General features: G+C 43.3%; 1 protein-coding gene across 5 annotated transcripts in view; it reads right to left on the bottom strand.

Moving 5' to 3' along the window:
- The window catches only part of FANCC (FA complementation group C), a 335,897-nt gene that overhangs the window by 34,888 nt on the left and 285,991 nt on the right, over positions 1-15,018 (bottom strand). For all 5 annotated transcript variants that reach the window (XM_068237424.1, XM_068237405.1, XM_068237432.1 and 2 more), the window contains one exon: positions 9,705-9,804. In XM_068237424.1, coding sequence (XP_068093525.1) covers positions 9,705-9,804 — 100 coding nt within the window. The remainder of the gene's footprint in view (positions 1-9,704; positions 9,805-15,018) is intronic.

Here is a 15,018-nt window from a genome sequence, read left to right on the forward strand (position 1 = left end):
TAGGTAAGTTCAACTCCTTTTCCCCCCTATAGTACTCCTTTGGCTGGATCCACAATTGTCTATCAGTTTTCTGCATGAGTTGTCTGACAGTGCTGCATTGCTGTCAATTGTTTTCCTGCATGTGAAAAACGCATAGAAGTATGAACTAGCACATTGACGAACATTAGTTCTCAGCTTTCCTGTGCAGAAAATGAACAGAAAAACTGACGAGTGTAGACTGGGCCTAAGACATTACTGCAAATAAACGTAACCACTTAAGGACCGCAGTCTTTTCATTCCTTAAGGACCAGAGCCTCTTTTTCCATTCAGACCACTGCAGCTTTAACGGTTTATTGCTCGGTCATACAACCTACCATCTAAAAAAAAAATGTATCTCCTTTTCTTGTCCCTAATACAGCTTTCTTTTGGTGCTATTTGATTGCGGCTGTGATTTTTAGTTTTTATTATATTCATCAAAAAAGACATGAATTTTGTCAAAAAATGATTTTTTTTTTAACTTTCTGTGCTGACGTTTTTCAAATAAAGTAAAATTTCTATGTACATTTTTTGTCCAAATTTATTGTGCTACATGTCTTTGATAAAAAAAAAATCCAATAAGTATATTTATTGGTTTTGGGTAAAAGTTATAGCATTTACAAACTATGGTGCAAAAAGTGAATTTTCCTATTTTGAAGCATCTCTGATTTTTCTGACCACCTGTCATGTGTCATGAGGTGCTAGAATTCCAGGATAGTATAAATACCCCCTAAATTACCCCATTTTAGAAAGAAGACATTCCAAAGAATTCACTGAGAGGCATGGTGAGTTCATAAAAGATATTATTTTTTGGCACAAGTTAGCGGAAAATGACACTTTGTGACAAAAAGAAAAAAAAAAAGTTTCCCTTTCTGCTAACTTGTGACCAAAAAAAAAAATGAAATCTGCCACGGACTCACCATGCCCCTCTCTGAATACCTTGAAGTGTCTAGTTTCCAAAATGGGGTCATTTGTGCGGTGTGTTTACTGTCCTTGCATTTTGGGGGGGTGCTAAATTGTAAGCACCCCTGTAAAGCCTAAAGGTGCTCATTGGACTTTGGGCCCCTTAGAGCAGTTAGGCTGCAAAAATGTGCCGCACATGTGGTATTGCCGTACTCAGGAGAAGTAGTATAATGTGTTTTGGGGTGTATTTTTACACATACCCATGCTAAGTGGGAGAAAGATCTCTGTAAATGCCAATTTTTTGATTTTTTTTTTACACACAATAGTCCATTTACAGAGAGATTTCTCCCACCCAGCATGGGTATGTGTAAAAATACACCCCAAACCACATTATACTACTTCTCCTGAGTACGGCGATAACACTTGTGTGGCACTTTTTTGCACCCTAACTGCGCTGAAGGGTCCAAAGTCCAATGAGTACCTTTAGGATTTCACGGGTCATTTTGAGACATTTGGTTTCAAGACTACTCCTCATGGTTTAGGGCCCCTAAAATGCCTGGGCAGTATAGGAACCCCACAAGTGACCCAATTTTAGAAAGAAGACACCCCAAGGTATTCTGTTAGGAGTATGGGGAGTTCATAGAACTTTTTTTTTTTTTGGTCACAAGTTAGCGGAAATTGATTTTTATTGTGTTTTTTTTTTTTTTTTTTCACAAAGTGTCATTTTCCGCTAACTTGTGACAAAAAATAAAATCTATGAACTCACCATACTCCTAACTGAATACCTTGGGGTGTCTTCTTTCTAAAACGGGGTCACTTGGTGGGGTTCCTATACTGCCCTGGCATTTTAGGGGCCCAAAACCGTGAGGAGTAGTCTGGAAACTAAATGCCTCAAAATGACTGTTCAGGGGTATACTGTATGCATCTGAAAATTTTGATGACAGGTGGTCTATGAGGGGCCGAATTTTGTGGAACTGGTCATAAGCAGGATGGCCTCTTAGATGACAGGTTGTATTGGCACTGAAGTGCAGGAAGCGCAGGATGTTATCAAATCGTGACCTGGACATGGCAGCAGAAAACATGGGCATGTGATGTATTGGGTGCGTAGACCAATAAGACCGCAAAACATTATTTTTGACTAGACCCATGTTAAGGAGAAGGCCCCAAAAAATGTTACGTTCGGAAACCTGGAGTGGTTTCCACCGAAAAGGCTGGGCATGGTAGCGTCTTGGATTGGCGGTTGCGTATTGTGTGGCATAACGGTTTGTCTCAGCCACAATTAAGTCGTAGAGACCAGAAGTGATCAGAAAAAAAATTCTGTCACTGCGGTGGGGCGCGTGAGGGTTTGGCCGGGTGATCAGAAGCCCGCAGGGGGCAGATTAGGGTCTGATCTGATGGATAGGAGTGCTAGGGGGGTGACAGGAAGTGATTGATGGGTGTCTCAGGGGGTGATTGGAGTGGAGAATAGATGCAATCAATGCACTGGGGAGGTGATCGGAAGGGGGTCTGAGGGGGATCTCAGGGTTTGGCCGAGTGATCAGGAGCCCACACGGGGCAAATTAGGGCCTGATCTGATGAGTAGGTGTGCTAGGGGGTGATAGGTGGTGACAGGAGGTGATTGATGGGTGTCTCAAGGTGTGATTAGAGGGGGGAATAGATGCAAGAAATGCACTGGCGAGGTGATCAGGGCTGGGGTCTGAGGGCGTTCTGAGGGTGTGGGCGGGTGATTGGGTGCCCAAGGGGCAGATTAGGGTCTGATCTGATGGGTAGCAGTGACAGGTGGTGACAGGGGGTGATTGATGGGTGATTAGTGGGTGATTAGAGGGGAGAACAGATGTAAATAATGCACTGGAGAGGTGTTCAGGAGGGGTCTGAGGGTGATCTGAGGGTGTGGGCGGGTGTTTGGGTACCCACAGGGGGCAGTTTAGGGTCTGATCTGATGGGTAGGTGTGCTAGGGGGTGACAGGAGGTGATTGATGCGTGTCTCAAGGTGTGATTAGAGGGGGGAATAGATGCAAGAAATGCACTGGCGAGGTGATCAGGGCTGGGGTCTGAGGGCATTCTGAGGGTGTGGCGGGTGATTGGGTGCCCAAGGGGCAGATAGGGGTCTGATCTGATGGGTAGCAGTGACAGGTGGTGACAGGGGGTGATTGATGGGTGATCAGTGGATGATTAGAGGGGAGAACAGATGTAAACAATGCACTTTGGAGGTGATCTGAGGGTGGGTCTGCGGGCGATCTGATGGTGTGGGTGGGTGATCAGATGCCCGTAAGAGGCAGGTTAGGGTCTGATCTGATGGGTGGCAGTGACAGGTGGTGACAGGGGGTGATTGATGGGTGATTGACAGGTGATCAGTGGGTGATTACAGGGGAGAATAGATGTATACAATACACGGGGGGAGGTCTGGGAGGGTCTGAAGGCATTCTGAGGGTGTGGGCAGGTGGATGGGTGCCCAAGGGGCAGATAGGGGTCTGATCTGATGGGTAGCAGTGACAGGTGGTGACAGGGGGTGATTGATGGGTGATCAATGGGTGATTAGAGGGGAGAATAGATGTATACAGTACACGGGGGAAGGTCTGGGAGGGTCTGAAGGCGTTCTGAGGGTGTGGGCAGGTGAATGGGTGCCCAAGGGGCAGATAGGGGTCTGATCTGATGGGTAGCAGTGACAGGTGGTGACAGGGGGTGATTGATGGGTGATCAGTGAGTGATTAGAGGGAAGAACAGATGTAAACAATGCACTTTGGGGGTGATCTGAGGGTGGGTCTGCGGGCGATCTGATGGTGTGGGTGGGTGATCAGATGCCCGTAAGAGGCAGTTTAGGCTCTGATCTGATGGGTAGCAGTGACAGGTGGTGACAGGGGGAAATTGATGGGTGAGTGATGGGTGATCAGTAGGTGATTAGAGGGGAGAACAGATGTAAACAACTTTGGAGGTGATCTGAGGGTGGGTCTGCGGGCGATCTGATGCTGTGGGTGGGTGATCAGATGCCTGCAAGAGGCAGGTTAGGCTCTGATCTGATGGGTGGCAGTGACAGGTGGTGACAGGGGGTGATTGATGGGTGATTGACAGGTGATCAGTGGGTGATTACAGGGGAGAATAGATGTATACAGTACACAGGGGGGGGGGGGGGGTCTGGGGAGGATCTGAGGGTGTGTGTGGGGGGGGTGATCAGGAGCCCCCAGGGGGCAGTTTAGGACCTAATCTAAAAAATAGCGTTGATAGTGACAGGGAGTGATTGATGGGTGATTGGGTGCAAACAGTGGTCTGGGGGGTGGGCAGGGGGGGTCTGAGGGGTGCTGTGGGCGATCAGAGGGCAGGATCAGTGTGCTTGGGTGCGTACTAGGGGGGCTGCAACCTACCCTGGTGGTCCCTCGATCACTGGGACCACCAGGGCAGGTGGCAGCCTGCATAATACGTTTTGGATACATTACAAATCGTATTATACGCTTTAGATGCGGCGATTGCAGGGTTAACAACCTGCCGGCGCTACTAATTGTCCGGCGGGTTAACGTAGCGGGTGGGCGGAGCCTATCGCCGGCGAATGCGCGCGCATACAGCGCGCGATCCGCCGGCCAGCTACTGCAGAACGAGCCGCCGACGACGAGCGTTAGGCGGTCGTTCTGCACACCACTTTGCCGCCGCCCATCGTCTGTGGGCGGTCGGCAAGTGGTTAAAATAAACCTGAAGTGAAAATATCCTTATGATATGATGAATTGTATGTGTAGTAGGGATAATACATAGGACATTAGTAGCAAAGAAAAGAGTCTCAATTTTATTTTGACTTATATAGCTTTATTTATATCATTGCATCTTAACTACTTTGGCCTTTTGGACGTATAGCATACATCCAAAAGGCTGCATGTGCGCTCCCGCGGCCGACCGCGTGCGTGCACATGCACTCCCGGCCCGCGGTTCTTTAACCAGGGAATCAGTGAATCGGGACATGGTGCCCGATCACTGATCCCTTTCCCCGTCAGAAAAAGACGGCTTCTCTCGGAAGCCTCGCTCTTTCTGCCTGTCACGTCCCCCCTACGTCCCTCTAAGCCAGGGGTCCCCAAACGTTTTGGGTCGAGGGCCAGGCCAACATACTTCAGACTGCTGGGGGGCCGGAGTATACATAAAATAATGTAGAAGTCTTTGTGCACCAGACAGTGAAGCATACCCAGGTAACAACCTGCAGTCCAATTGGACAACAGTGTTACCTGATGTGACATTTGATTGGAAACTAGCGAATTACTGCTTTCTGGCTTCATTCTATATGCGTACCACCAATATTTAAAGATGTAGCTGACCACATCTGTAATATATTTTGTGTGTGTGTGGGGGAGGGAGGGCGGTAAAAAAGCCTCAAGGGACCACATTCGGCCCGCGGGCCTTAGTTTGAGGACCACTGCTCTAAGCGTACATGTTACACTTAGAGTGACGTACTGTAAACAAACTCATGGCTGCCATCTTGTGGCCAAATAGTAAAACTACATCTACATAATAAACACAAAAACACAAATTTACATAAAAAAATTACTATTTACATCCCTCCCTCCCAAAAATACCCAAATAAAATGTTTAATTAAAAAAAAACCATTACAAAAAAAAAACAACGTAAATATTTATCTAAGGGTCTCAACTTTTTAAATATTCATGTAAAGATAAAATATTTCTTTTTTTTTTTTTTACAGTAAACAAAAGAGATAAGCAAGTGAATTGTATTTATCATTATTTACCAGCACTTCAGGAGCTCTCTCAATCCCAGGTTAAATTTTTTTTCAATAGATAGTGTTCCTTTAATGACGGTTTCTTAGTAAAATCTTTACAGTTCAGCTCTATATGAAAGCTGCACATACTGTAGATGTCTGCACAATGACAAGCACTGCAACAGTCACGTAATATGTACGGGGATCTTATGGGAGCTGGACAGCCTGTACATGTCAGAAGTGCCTCACAGAAGAGCCAAGCAAATCTCTGAATGTACTATTATAACTAAATCTTATAGTCACCAAAACAGGATTTATGGAGTCAACCCCATTATGCACAAGTCTTTTACTACCCAACTTCTATAATAATTTATAGCTTAAAAAATGCAGGGGAGAAAACCGAGAGCCAAATATAGTGTAGTATGTTTTGTCAAATGGAAAGAGTTGGAGTAACAATAAGAGATATACTCACAAGTCTGGGTTACCACTAAGGCAACCACTGATGGTGCAGGTGGGGAGAATTATGACCTGACCCCACTCAGGTTTAAGAAGTCGCTCTCTGTAGACAGGAAAAACGGGGATACACCCCTCCACCAAGGGTGGACCAGATCAATGAAGGATAAGGAGTACCAGAGGCGCCAGATTAGTATAAAATGTTTAAAAACCGCTTAAAAGGAGGGGGGTTGGTAGTTACCGCCCTCAGGTAAAAAGTGACCAGCCAATGAGTCATGTATAAACGAAATTTATTTTAAAATCTCCAGGCAAGCAACGCGTTTCACGGGTACATCGCCCGCTTCATCAGGCAATTAATTTGGAGACATACTGAAGAAACAAAAAGAAAAACAAACAAAAGATCCATAAACATTCAAGAAAAATAAAATTATTTAAAGAATGATACAGCAATAGACGCCAGATTCTGATTAATTAGGACCAATTTGTGATCAAATTGTGATCGAATCAAATCAAACACCAGAAAAATGAGTGCAGCAATAGGCTGCCTTTCAGGAAGACAACAGACATATAAATACTGTGCAAGACGAGATATCATAAATGAGAGATCAATTGTAAATGTATATTTATATCAGAAATGCATATGACATTCAGTAGCCGTAAATCATCAGATTACATGAAGATTGAGTGTTCGTTCCAGGTGCATTCATCATAAAACTAGTGAAAATGCCCATAAAAAGTGATGCTCTACAGCGCATAGTGCATATAGTGCTGTTAACAAAAACTCCGTCTATGTAGATTAGTACTCACCACGACTGTGTCAGTGGAAGGAAAAGCGCCTACTGTGAGGGGACGCTGTCTCCACTCGGGGTTTTATGGATAGGAGCGCGGTTACGTGTCTGATCCGGAAAGGCAGCGCAATCGACACTACCGGAAGCAGCTATGCGCTGCCTTTCCGGATCAGACACGTAACCGCGCTCCTATCCATAAAACCCCGAGTGGAGACAGCGTCCCCTCACAGTAGGCGCTTTTCCTTCCACTGACACAGTCGTGGTGAGTACTAATCTACATAGACGGAGTTTTTTTTTAACAGCACTATATGCACTATGCGCTGTAGAGCATCACTTTTTATGGGCATTTTCACTAGTTTTATGATGAATGCACCTGGAACGAACACTCAATCTTCATGTAATCTGATGATTTACGGCTACTGAATGTCATATGCATTTCTGATATAAATATACATTTACAATTGATCTCTCATTTATGATATCTCGTCTTGCACAGTATTTATATGTCTGTTGTCTTCCTGAAAGGCAGCCTATTGCTGCACTCATTTTTCTGGTGTTTGATTTGATTCGATCACAATTTGATCACAAATTGGTCCTAATTAATCAGAATCTGGCGTCTATTGCTGTATCATTCTTTAAATAATTTTATTTTTCTTGAATGTTTATGGATCTTTTGTTTGTTTTTCTTTTTGTTTCTTCAGTATGTCTCCAAATTAATTGCCTGATGAAGCGGGCGATGTACCCGTGAAACGCGTTGCTTGCCTGGAGATTTTAAAATAAATTTCGTTTATACATGACTCATTGGCTGGTCACTTTTTACCTGAGGGCGGTAACTACCAACCCCCCTCCTTTTAAGCGGTTTTTAAACATTTTATACTAATCTGGCGCCTCTGGTACTCCTTATCCTTCAATAATAATTTATAGGTCCACCTAAAACTAAAATTGTCCCCATAAAAATAATATATTTAGCAAAGGGATACAAAAATAAAGGTTACATGTCAGCTAATTTATTATTGTGAGTAATCTATTGGAAATAACAAAATATTTTTTTTCCAGTTAAGAAGAGCTAGTTTTTATGTAGCCTTGTAGATTGGACTGATCCCTAGGATCTCAGCTGGAAGTACTTTTGTGCTCCATTTCCTGGGTTGAACGGTCCGGACATTAGGACTTTGCTCTTCAATGTTTATATGTGTAGGATGTATATCCGCGTTTGTTGTTATTTTCGTTCTGTATATGTTTTGCTATTTCCAGCTTGTTGTATTTGTCCTTTTATACAATAAAGCTTTTTCCAAATAAAGAAATAACAAAATATGTGATATCCTCAAAAAAGTTTATATAAGGGTGTCTCAAGTTAACTAAAGTTTAAAAGATACATTTGACAACAGTGTCAGTCTAATTAAAACAAGTATAGACCACTCCCCACACATACCACTTAAAACAGATAGTATTTTTCTTGTTTGAATGTGTGCTTAACATAAAACCATGAATAGAACAGCCCTCTCTCTAAAGTAACCTTGAAACTTATGATGAAAGCTTAGACCAGAATATGCTGTCAATAGTTCATAAATATGTTAACATGCTGTCAAATATTGAAATCCTGCTTAAAGCGAAATTCCAGTGAAAATGATGTAATAAAAAAAGTGCTTCATTTTTACAATAATTATGTATAAATGATTTAGTCAGTGTTTGCCCTTTGTAAAATCTTTCCTCTCCTTGATTTACATTCTGACATTTATCACATGGTGACATGTTTACTGCTGGCAGGTGATGTCACTGAAAGTACCTGCTGCTTGCTTTTTAGGCAGTTGGAAACAGCTGTAAACAGCTATTTCCCACAATGAGGGTTCACAGACAGGAAACTGCCAGGACCGTGGTCCTCACAGTTTCCTGTGTGAGGGGTTTCACCACAAAATCAGCCATACAGAGCACCCCGATGATCCATTTGTGAAAAGGAATAGATTTCTCATGTAAAATGGGGTATCAGCCCAAGCATGTGCCAAGCATGTACTATTTAATAACCAAGTATGTAAAGTATATTACATATGCAATTCCAGATTGCAGCACACCCCTCATGGAGAAGGCCAGTGACAACCACAAAGTAGACAATGGAAACCATAAAGTAACCCCTGGAGTTAAAGCAGTACCTCAAAAAAGCAAACGGGAGGGCAGGGACAGTATTGCAAGGACAACTGGACTGAGAGGGATATGGAGGCTGCCATATTTATTTCCTTTTAAACAATGCAGAGTGCTTGGCTGCCCTGCTGATCCTGCCCTGCTGCCTGTAATACTTTTAGCCACATGCTCTAACAAACATGCAGATCAGGTGTTTGACTGAAGTTTGACTGGATTTGCTGCATGCTTGTTTCAGGTGTGTGATTTAGACACTACAGATGCATGAAAGATCAGCAGGACAACCAGGCAACTAGTATAGATTAAAATGAAATACAAATGGCTGCCTCCAACAAAACACAGAACTTGTCTAGTGCTGACCTCTTAATCCTGACGTAGAGGTCTCCCACTATTTTAGATGTACTTAGGAATGGTCCACGTAATGTTAGTCTTTTGGGAGCTAGCACCAGGGTCTGGACAAGGTCATCCAGCACACAAGGAAACATACACCAATGAACAGAGTACAAACACACACTAGATACTTATAAAGGGTTTTGTCAGGCATAGTGTATTTTAAAAATGTGTAACTAAAAAACCAATTATATTTATTGTTATGTTCTTTAATATTAATAATTATTATTATATTTCTTCTAAAATATTATTACTTCTGTTATTTGTTCTCGTGTTCATTTTAAAAATATAAAAACAGTACATATAAAAGATATATGCACATTCTGAACATTACCTGTAAATTATTCTTCTCATATTCCTGGGTAAAAGAGCATGTGAATAGCCATATGATAGACCGCACTTTAATATTCCCCTCAGTTTCTAAGAGAGCATTCCTAAATATCAAAGACAACAAAAAAGTTTAAAGATTTGGATTGAAAAATAACTGCATGATACACATTTTCATTCAGTACTCTAAAGTATTCAGAAAATCCTTCGGGTAACAGTAATATTTATTGATCTGAAAGTACAAACATTACAGTTGACAATGAAAAAAGGAGTAGGTAAGAAAGATGAGATGAAAAAGCAAGAAAGAGAGAAAGGAGAACGTGGCGGGGCGGGGGAGATACAGAAATGGAGGAAAGATGGTTGCATCTGTAATCATATCAGTGGGAACTACATCTCCCAGGATGCATCGCCGCTGCCAGAGTCATGGGACAAAACTGCAGGAACCTGCGACTCTGTGGCATAGGGAAAGAAAATGGAGATGTCCAAATAGATGAGGGGGGCTACTGAGCAGCCCACCTAGGTAAGTAAAATCCTTCTCTATCCTGCAAAGAGCACAGTTTACGATTCTTCTTTGGAGGAGGTTCTTCTGACAATTTTTAAAAAATAGCGCTTAGATCACTTTTAACCTTGCACACATATACAAGGAATGTCGCCTGACAAGACTTGATACCTTGGAGGCCATTGGAGGGTCGTACAGAACGAGGCATCAGGGGGAATTGGGAGGTGATGTACATACACTAGATTCCTGGCAGAGGCGGTTGTTGTCAGCTGCCTCAGTAGAGTTTCATCTAGCGTGCGTACAAGGCTTTATTCACACTATGCTGGTTGCTCATTACAACTGATAGTCATGTTACTCAATGGACTCATTCACAATGAATGAATTTTTTGCATACATGTTAAAATCTAACAGCTGTATTTTCTGACAACTCAAGGGTCTGTTGATTATGCAGCCAAGGATGTGCGCATTTAACCACTTGCCGATCGCCTTAAGCCGATGGGCGGCGGCAAGGGCCGGGCCCAAACGACCGCAATACGCCCATCTGCGGCGGCGGCCACGAAGGTAAGCACCCAAGCACACTGATCCCTGCCCCTTCCCTCTGATCGCCCACAGCACCCCTCAGACCCCTGTTTGCACCCAATCACCCCCCTAATCACCCATCAATCACTCCCTGTCACTATCTGTCAGTGCTATTTTTTCATTAGTCACTAAACTGCCCCCTGGGGGATCCTGATCACCCCCCCACACTCTCAGATCCTCCCCAGCCCCCCCTGTGTACTGTATACCTCTATCCTCCCCTGTAATCACCTGTCAATCACATGTCATTCACCCGTCAATCACCACCTGTCACTGCCACTTATCAGATCAGACCCTTACCTGCCTCTTACGGGCATCTGATCACCCTCCCACACCATCAGATCGCCCGCAGACCTACCCTCAGATCACCTCTAAAGTGCATTGTTTACATCTGTTCTGCCATCTAATCACCCACTGATCACCCATCAATCACCCCCTGTCACTGCTACCAATCAGATCAGACCCCTATCTGCCCCTAGGGCACCCAATCACCCACCCACACCCTCAGAAAGACCTCAGACCCCCCCAGACTTCCCCCCCCCCCTGTGTACTGTATACATCTATTCTCCCCTGTAATCACCCACTGATCACCTGTCACTGCCTCCCATCAGATCAGAACCTAACCTGCCTCTTACGGGCATCTGATCACCCTCCCACACCATCAGATCGCCCACAGACCTACCCTCAGATCACCTCCAAAGTGCATTGTTTACATCTGTTCTGTCATCTAATCACCCACTGATCACCCATCAATCACCCGTCACTGCTACCCATCAGATCAGACCCCTATCTGCCCCTAGGGCACCCAATCACCCGCCCACACCCTCAGACCCCAGCCCTGATCACCTCGCCAGTGCATTGCTTGCATCTATTCCCCCCTCTAATCACACCTTGAGACACCCATCAATCACCTCCTGTCACCACCTATCACCCCCTAGCACACCTACCCATCAGATCAGGCCCTAATTTGCCCCGTGTGGGCTCCTGATCACTCGGCCAAACCCTCAGATCACCCTCAGACACCCTTTCGATCACCTCCCCAGTGCATTGATTGCATCTATTTTCCCCTCTAACCACCCCGAGACACCCATCAATCACCTCCTGTCACCCCCCTAGCACTCCTATCCATCAGATCAGGCCCAATACAACCTGTCATCTAAGAGGCCACCCTGCTTATGACCGGTTCCACAAAATTCGCCCCCTCATAGACCACCTGTCATCCAAATTTGCAGATGCTTATACCCCTGCACAGTCATTTTGAGACATTTGGTTTCCAGACTACTCAATGTTTAGGGCCCGTAAAATGCCAGAGCAGTATAGGAACCCCACAAGTGACCCCATTTTAGAAAGAAGACACCCCAAGGTATTCTGTTAGGTGTATGACGAGTTCATAGAAGATTTTATTTTTTGTCAAAAGTTAGCGGAAATTGATTTTTTTTTTCACAAAGTGTCATTTTTCACTAACTTGTGACAAAAAATAAAATCTTCTATGAACTCACCATACACCTAACGGAATACCTTGGGGTGTCTTCTTTCTAAAATGGGGTCACTTGCCCTGGCATTTTAGGGGCCATAAACCGTGAGGAGTAGTCTAGAAAACAAATGCCTCAAAATGATCTGTGAATAGGACGTTGGGCCCCTTGGCTGCAAAAAAGTGTCACACGTGGTATGGCCGTACTCAGGAGAAGTAGTATAATGTGTTTTGGGGTGTATTTTTACACATACCCATGCTGGGTGGGAGAAATCTCTCTAAAAATGGACAATTGTGTGTAAAAAAAAAAAAAATGTGTAATTTACAGAGATATTTCTCCCACCCAGCATGGGTATATGTAAAAATACACCACAAAACACATTATACTACTTCTTCTGAGCACGGCAGTACCACATGTGTGGCACTTTTTTGCAGCCTAACTGTGCTAAGGGGCCCAAAGTCCAATGAGTACCTTTAGGATTTCACAGGTCATTTTGCAACATTTGGTTTCAAGACTACTCCTCACGGTTTAGGGCCCCCTAAAATGCCAGGGCAGTATAGGAACCCCACAAATGACCCCATTTTAGAAAGAAGACACCCAAAGGCATTCTGTTAGGAGTATGGTGAGTTCATAGAAGATTTTATTTTTTGTCACAAGTTAGCGGAAAATGACACTTTGTGAAAAAAAACAATAAAAATCAATTTCCGCTAACTTGTGACAAAAAATAAAATCTTCTATCAACTCATCATACACCTAACAGAATTCCTTGGGGTGTCTTCTTTCTAAAATGGGGTCACTTGTGGGGTACCTATACTGCCCTGGCATGTTAGGGGCCCTAAACCGTGAGGAGTAGTCTGGAAACCAAATGCCGCAAAATGACCCTTGAAATCCTAAAGGTACTCATTGGACTTTGGGCCCCTTAGCGCAGTTAGGGTGCAAAAAAGTGCCACACATGTGGTATCGCCGTACTCAGGAGAAGTAGTATAATGTGTTTTGGGGTGTATTTTTACACATACCCATGCTGAGTGGGAGAAATCTCTGTAAATGGACTATTGTGTGTAAAAAAAATTCAAAAAAATCTAATTTACAGAGATATTTCTCCCACTAAGCATGGGTATGTGTAAAAATACACCCCAAAACACATTATACTACTTCTCCTGAGTACGGCAATACCACATGTGTGGCATTTTTTTGCAGCCTAACTGCGCTAAGGGGCCCAAAGTCCAATGAGCACCTTTAGGCTTTACAGGGGTGCTTACAATTAGGCACCCCCCAAAATGCCAGGACAGTAAACACACCCCACAAATGACCCCATTTTGGAAAGTAGACACTTCAAGGTATTCAGAGAGGAGCATAGTGAGTCCGTGGCAGATTTCATTTTTTTTTTTGTCGCAAGTTAGCAGAAATGGAAACCTTTTTTTATTTTTTGTCACAAAGTGTTATTTTCCGCTAGCTAACTTGTGACAAAAACTAAAATCTTCTATGAACTCACCATGCCTCTCAGTGAATAATTTGGGATGTCTTCTTTCCAAAATGGGGTCATTTGGGGGGTATTTATACCCTCCTGGAATTTTAGCACCTCATGAAACATGACAGGTGCTCAGAAAAGTCAGAGATGCTTCAAAATGGGAAAATTCACTTTTGGCACCATAGTTTGTAAACGCTATAACTTTTACCCAAACCAATAAATATACACTGAATGTTTTTATTTTTAATCAAAGACATGTAGCACAATAAATTTGGACAAAAATGTATACAGAAATTTTTCTTTATTTGAAAAATGTCAGCACAGAAAGTAAAAAAAAAAAAAACTTTTTTTGACAAACTTCATGTCTTTTTTGATGAATATAATAAAAACTAAAACTCGCAGCAGCAATCAAATAGCACCAAAAGAAAGCTGTATTAGTGACAAGAAAAGTCATTCATTTAGGTGGTAGGTTGTATGACCGAGCAATAAACCGTGAAAGCTGCAGTGGTCTGAATGGAAAAAAGGCTCTGGTCCTTAAAGAGACTCCGTACCAAAAATTTCATCCGGTTTTCTTCCATCCTACAAGTTCCAAAATCTATTCTAATGTGCTCTGGCTTACTGCAGCACGTTCTACTATCACCATCTCTGTAATAAATCAACTTATCTCTCTCTTGTCAGACTTGTCAGCCTGTGTCTGGAAGGCTGCCAAGTTCTTCAGTGTTGTGGTTCTGTGATGCATCTCCCCCCTCCAGGCCCCTCTCTGCACACTGCCTGTGTGTTATTTAGATTAGTGCAGCTTCTCTCTGCTCTATTATCTTTTACAAGCTGGATAAATCCTCCTCTGAGCTGGCTGGGCTTTCACATACTGAAGAATTACATACAGGCAGAGCTGTCTGCACTCTGCAGGAAGAAACAGCCTGACACTTCAGTGGAAGATAGCTGCAGGGGGAAAGAAACACACAAATGATCTCTTGAGATTAAAAAGGAAGGCTGTATACAGCCTGCTTGTGTATGGATGTATTTTCTATGTGTACATCAACCTACTTCCCGTTTTGGTGGCCATTTTGTTTGTTTACAAACAAACTTTTTAAAACTGTTTTTAACCACTTTTAATGCGGCGGGGAGCGGCAAAATTGTGACAGAGGGTAATAGGAGATGTCCCCTAACGCACTGGTATGTTAACTTTTGTGCGATTTTAACAATACAGATTCTCTTTAAGGGGCGAAAAGACTGTGGTCCTTAAGTGGTTAAGCACACACAAATGCGACGCATCAGAAAAGCATAAGCTAAATTAAAGAGACTAACA

This window comes from Hyperolius riggenbachi, chromosome 1 (assembly GCF_040937935.1).
Source record: "Hyperolius riggenbachi isolate aHypRig1 chromosome 1, aHypRig1.pri, whole genome shotgun sequence".
NCBI classification, from domain to species: domain Eukaryota; kingdom Metazoa; phylum Chordata; class Amphibia; order Anura; family Hyperoliidae; genus Hyperolius; species Hyperolius riggenbachi.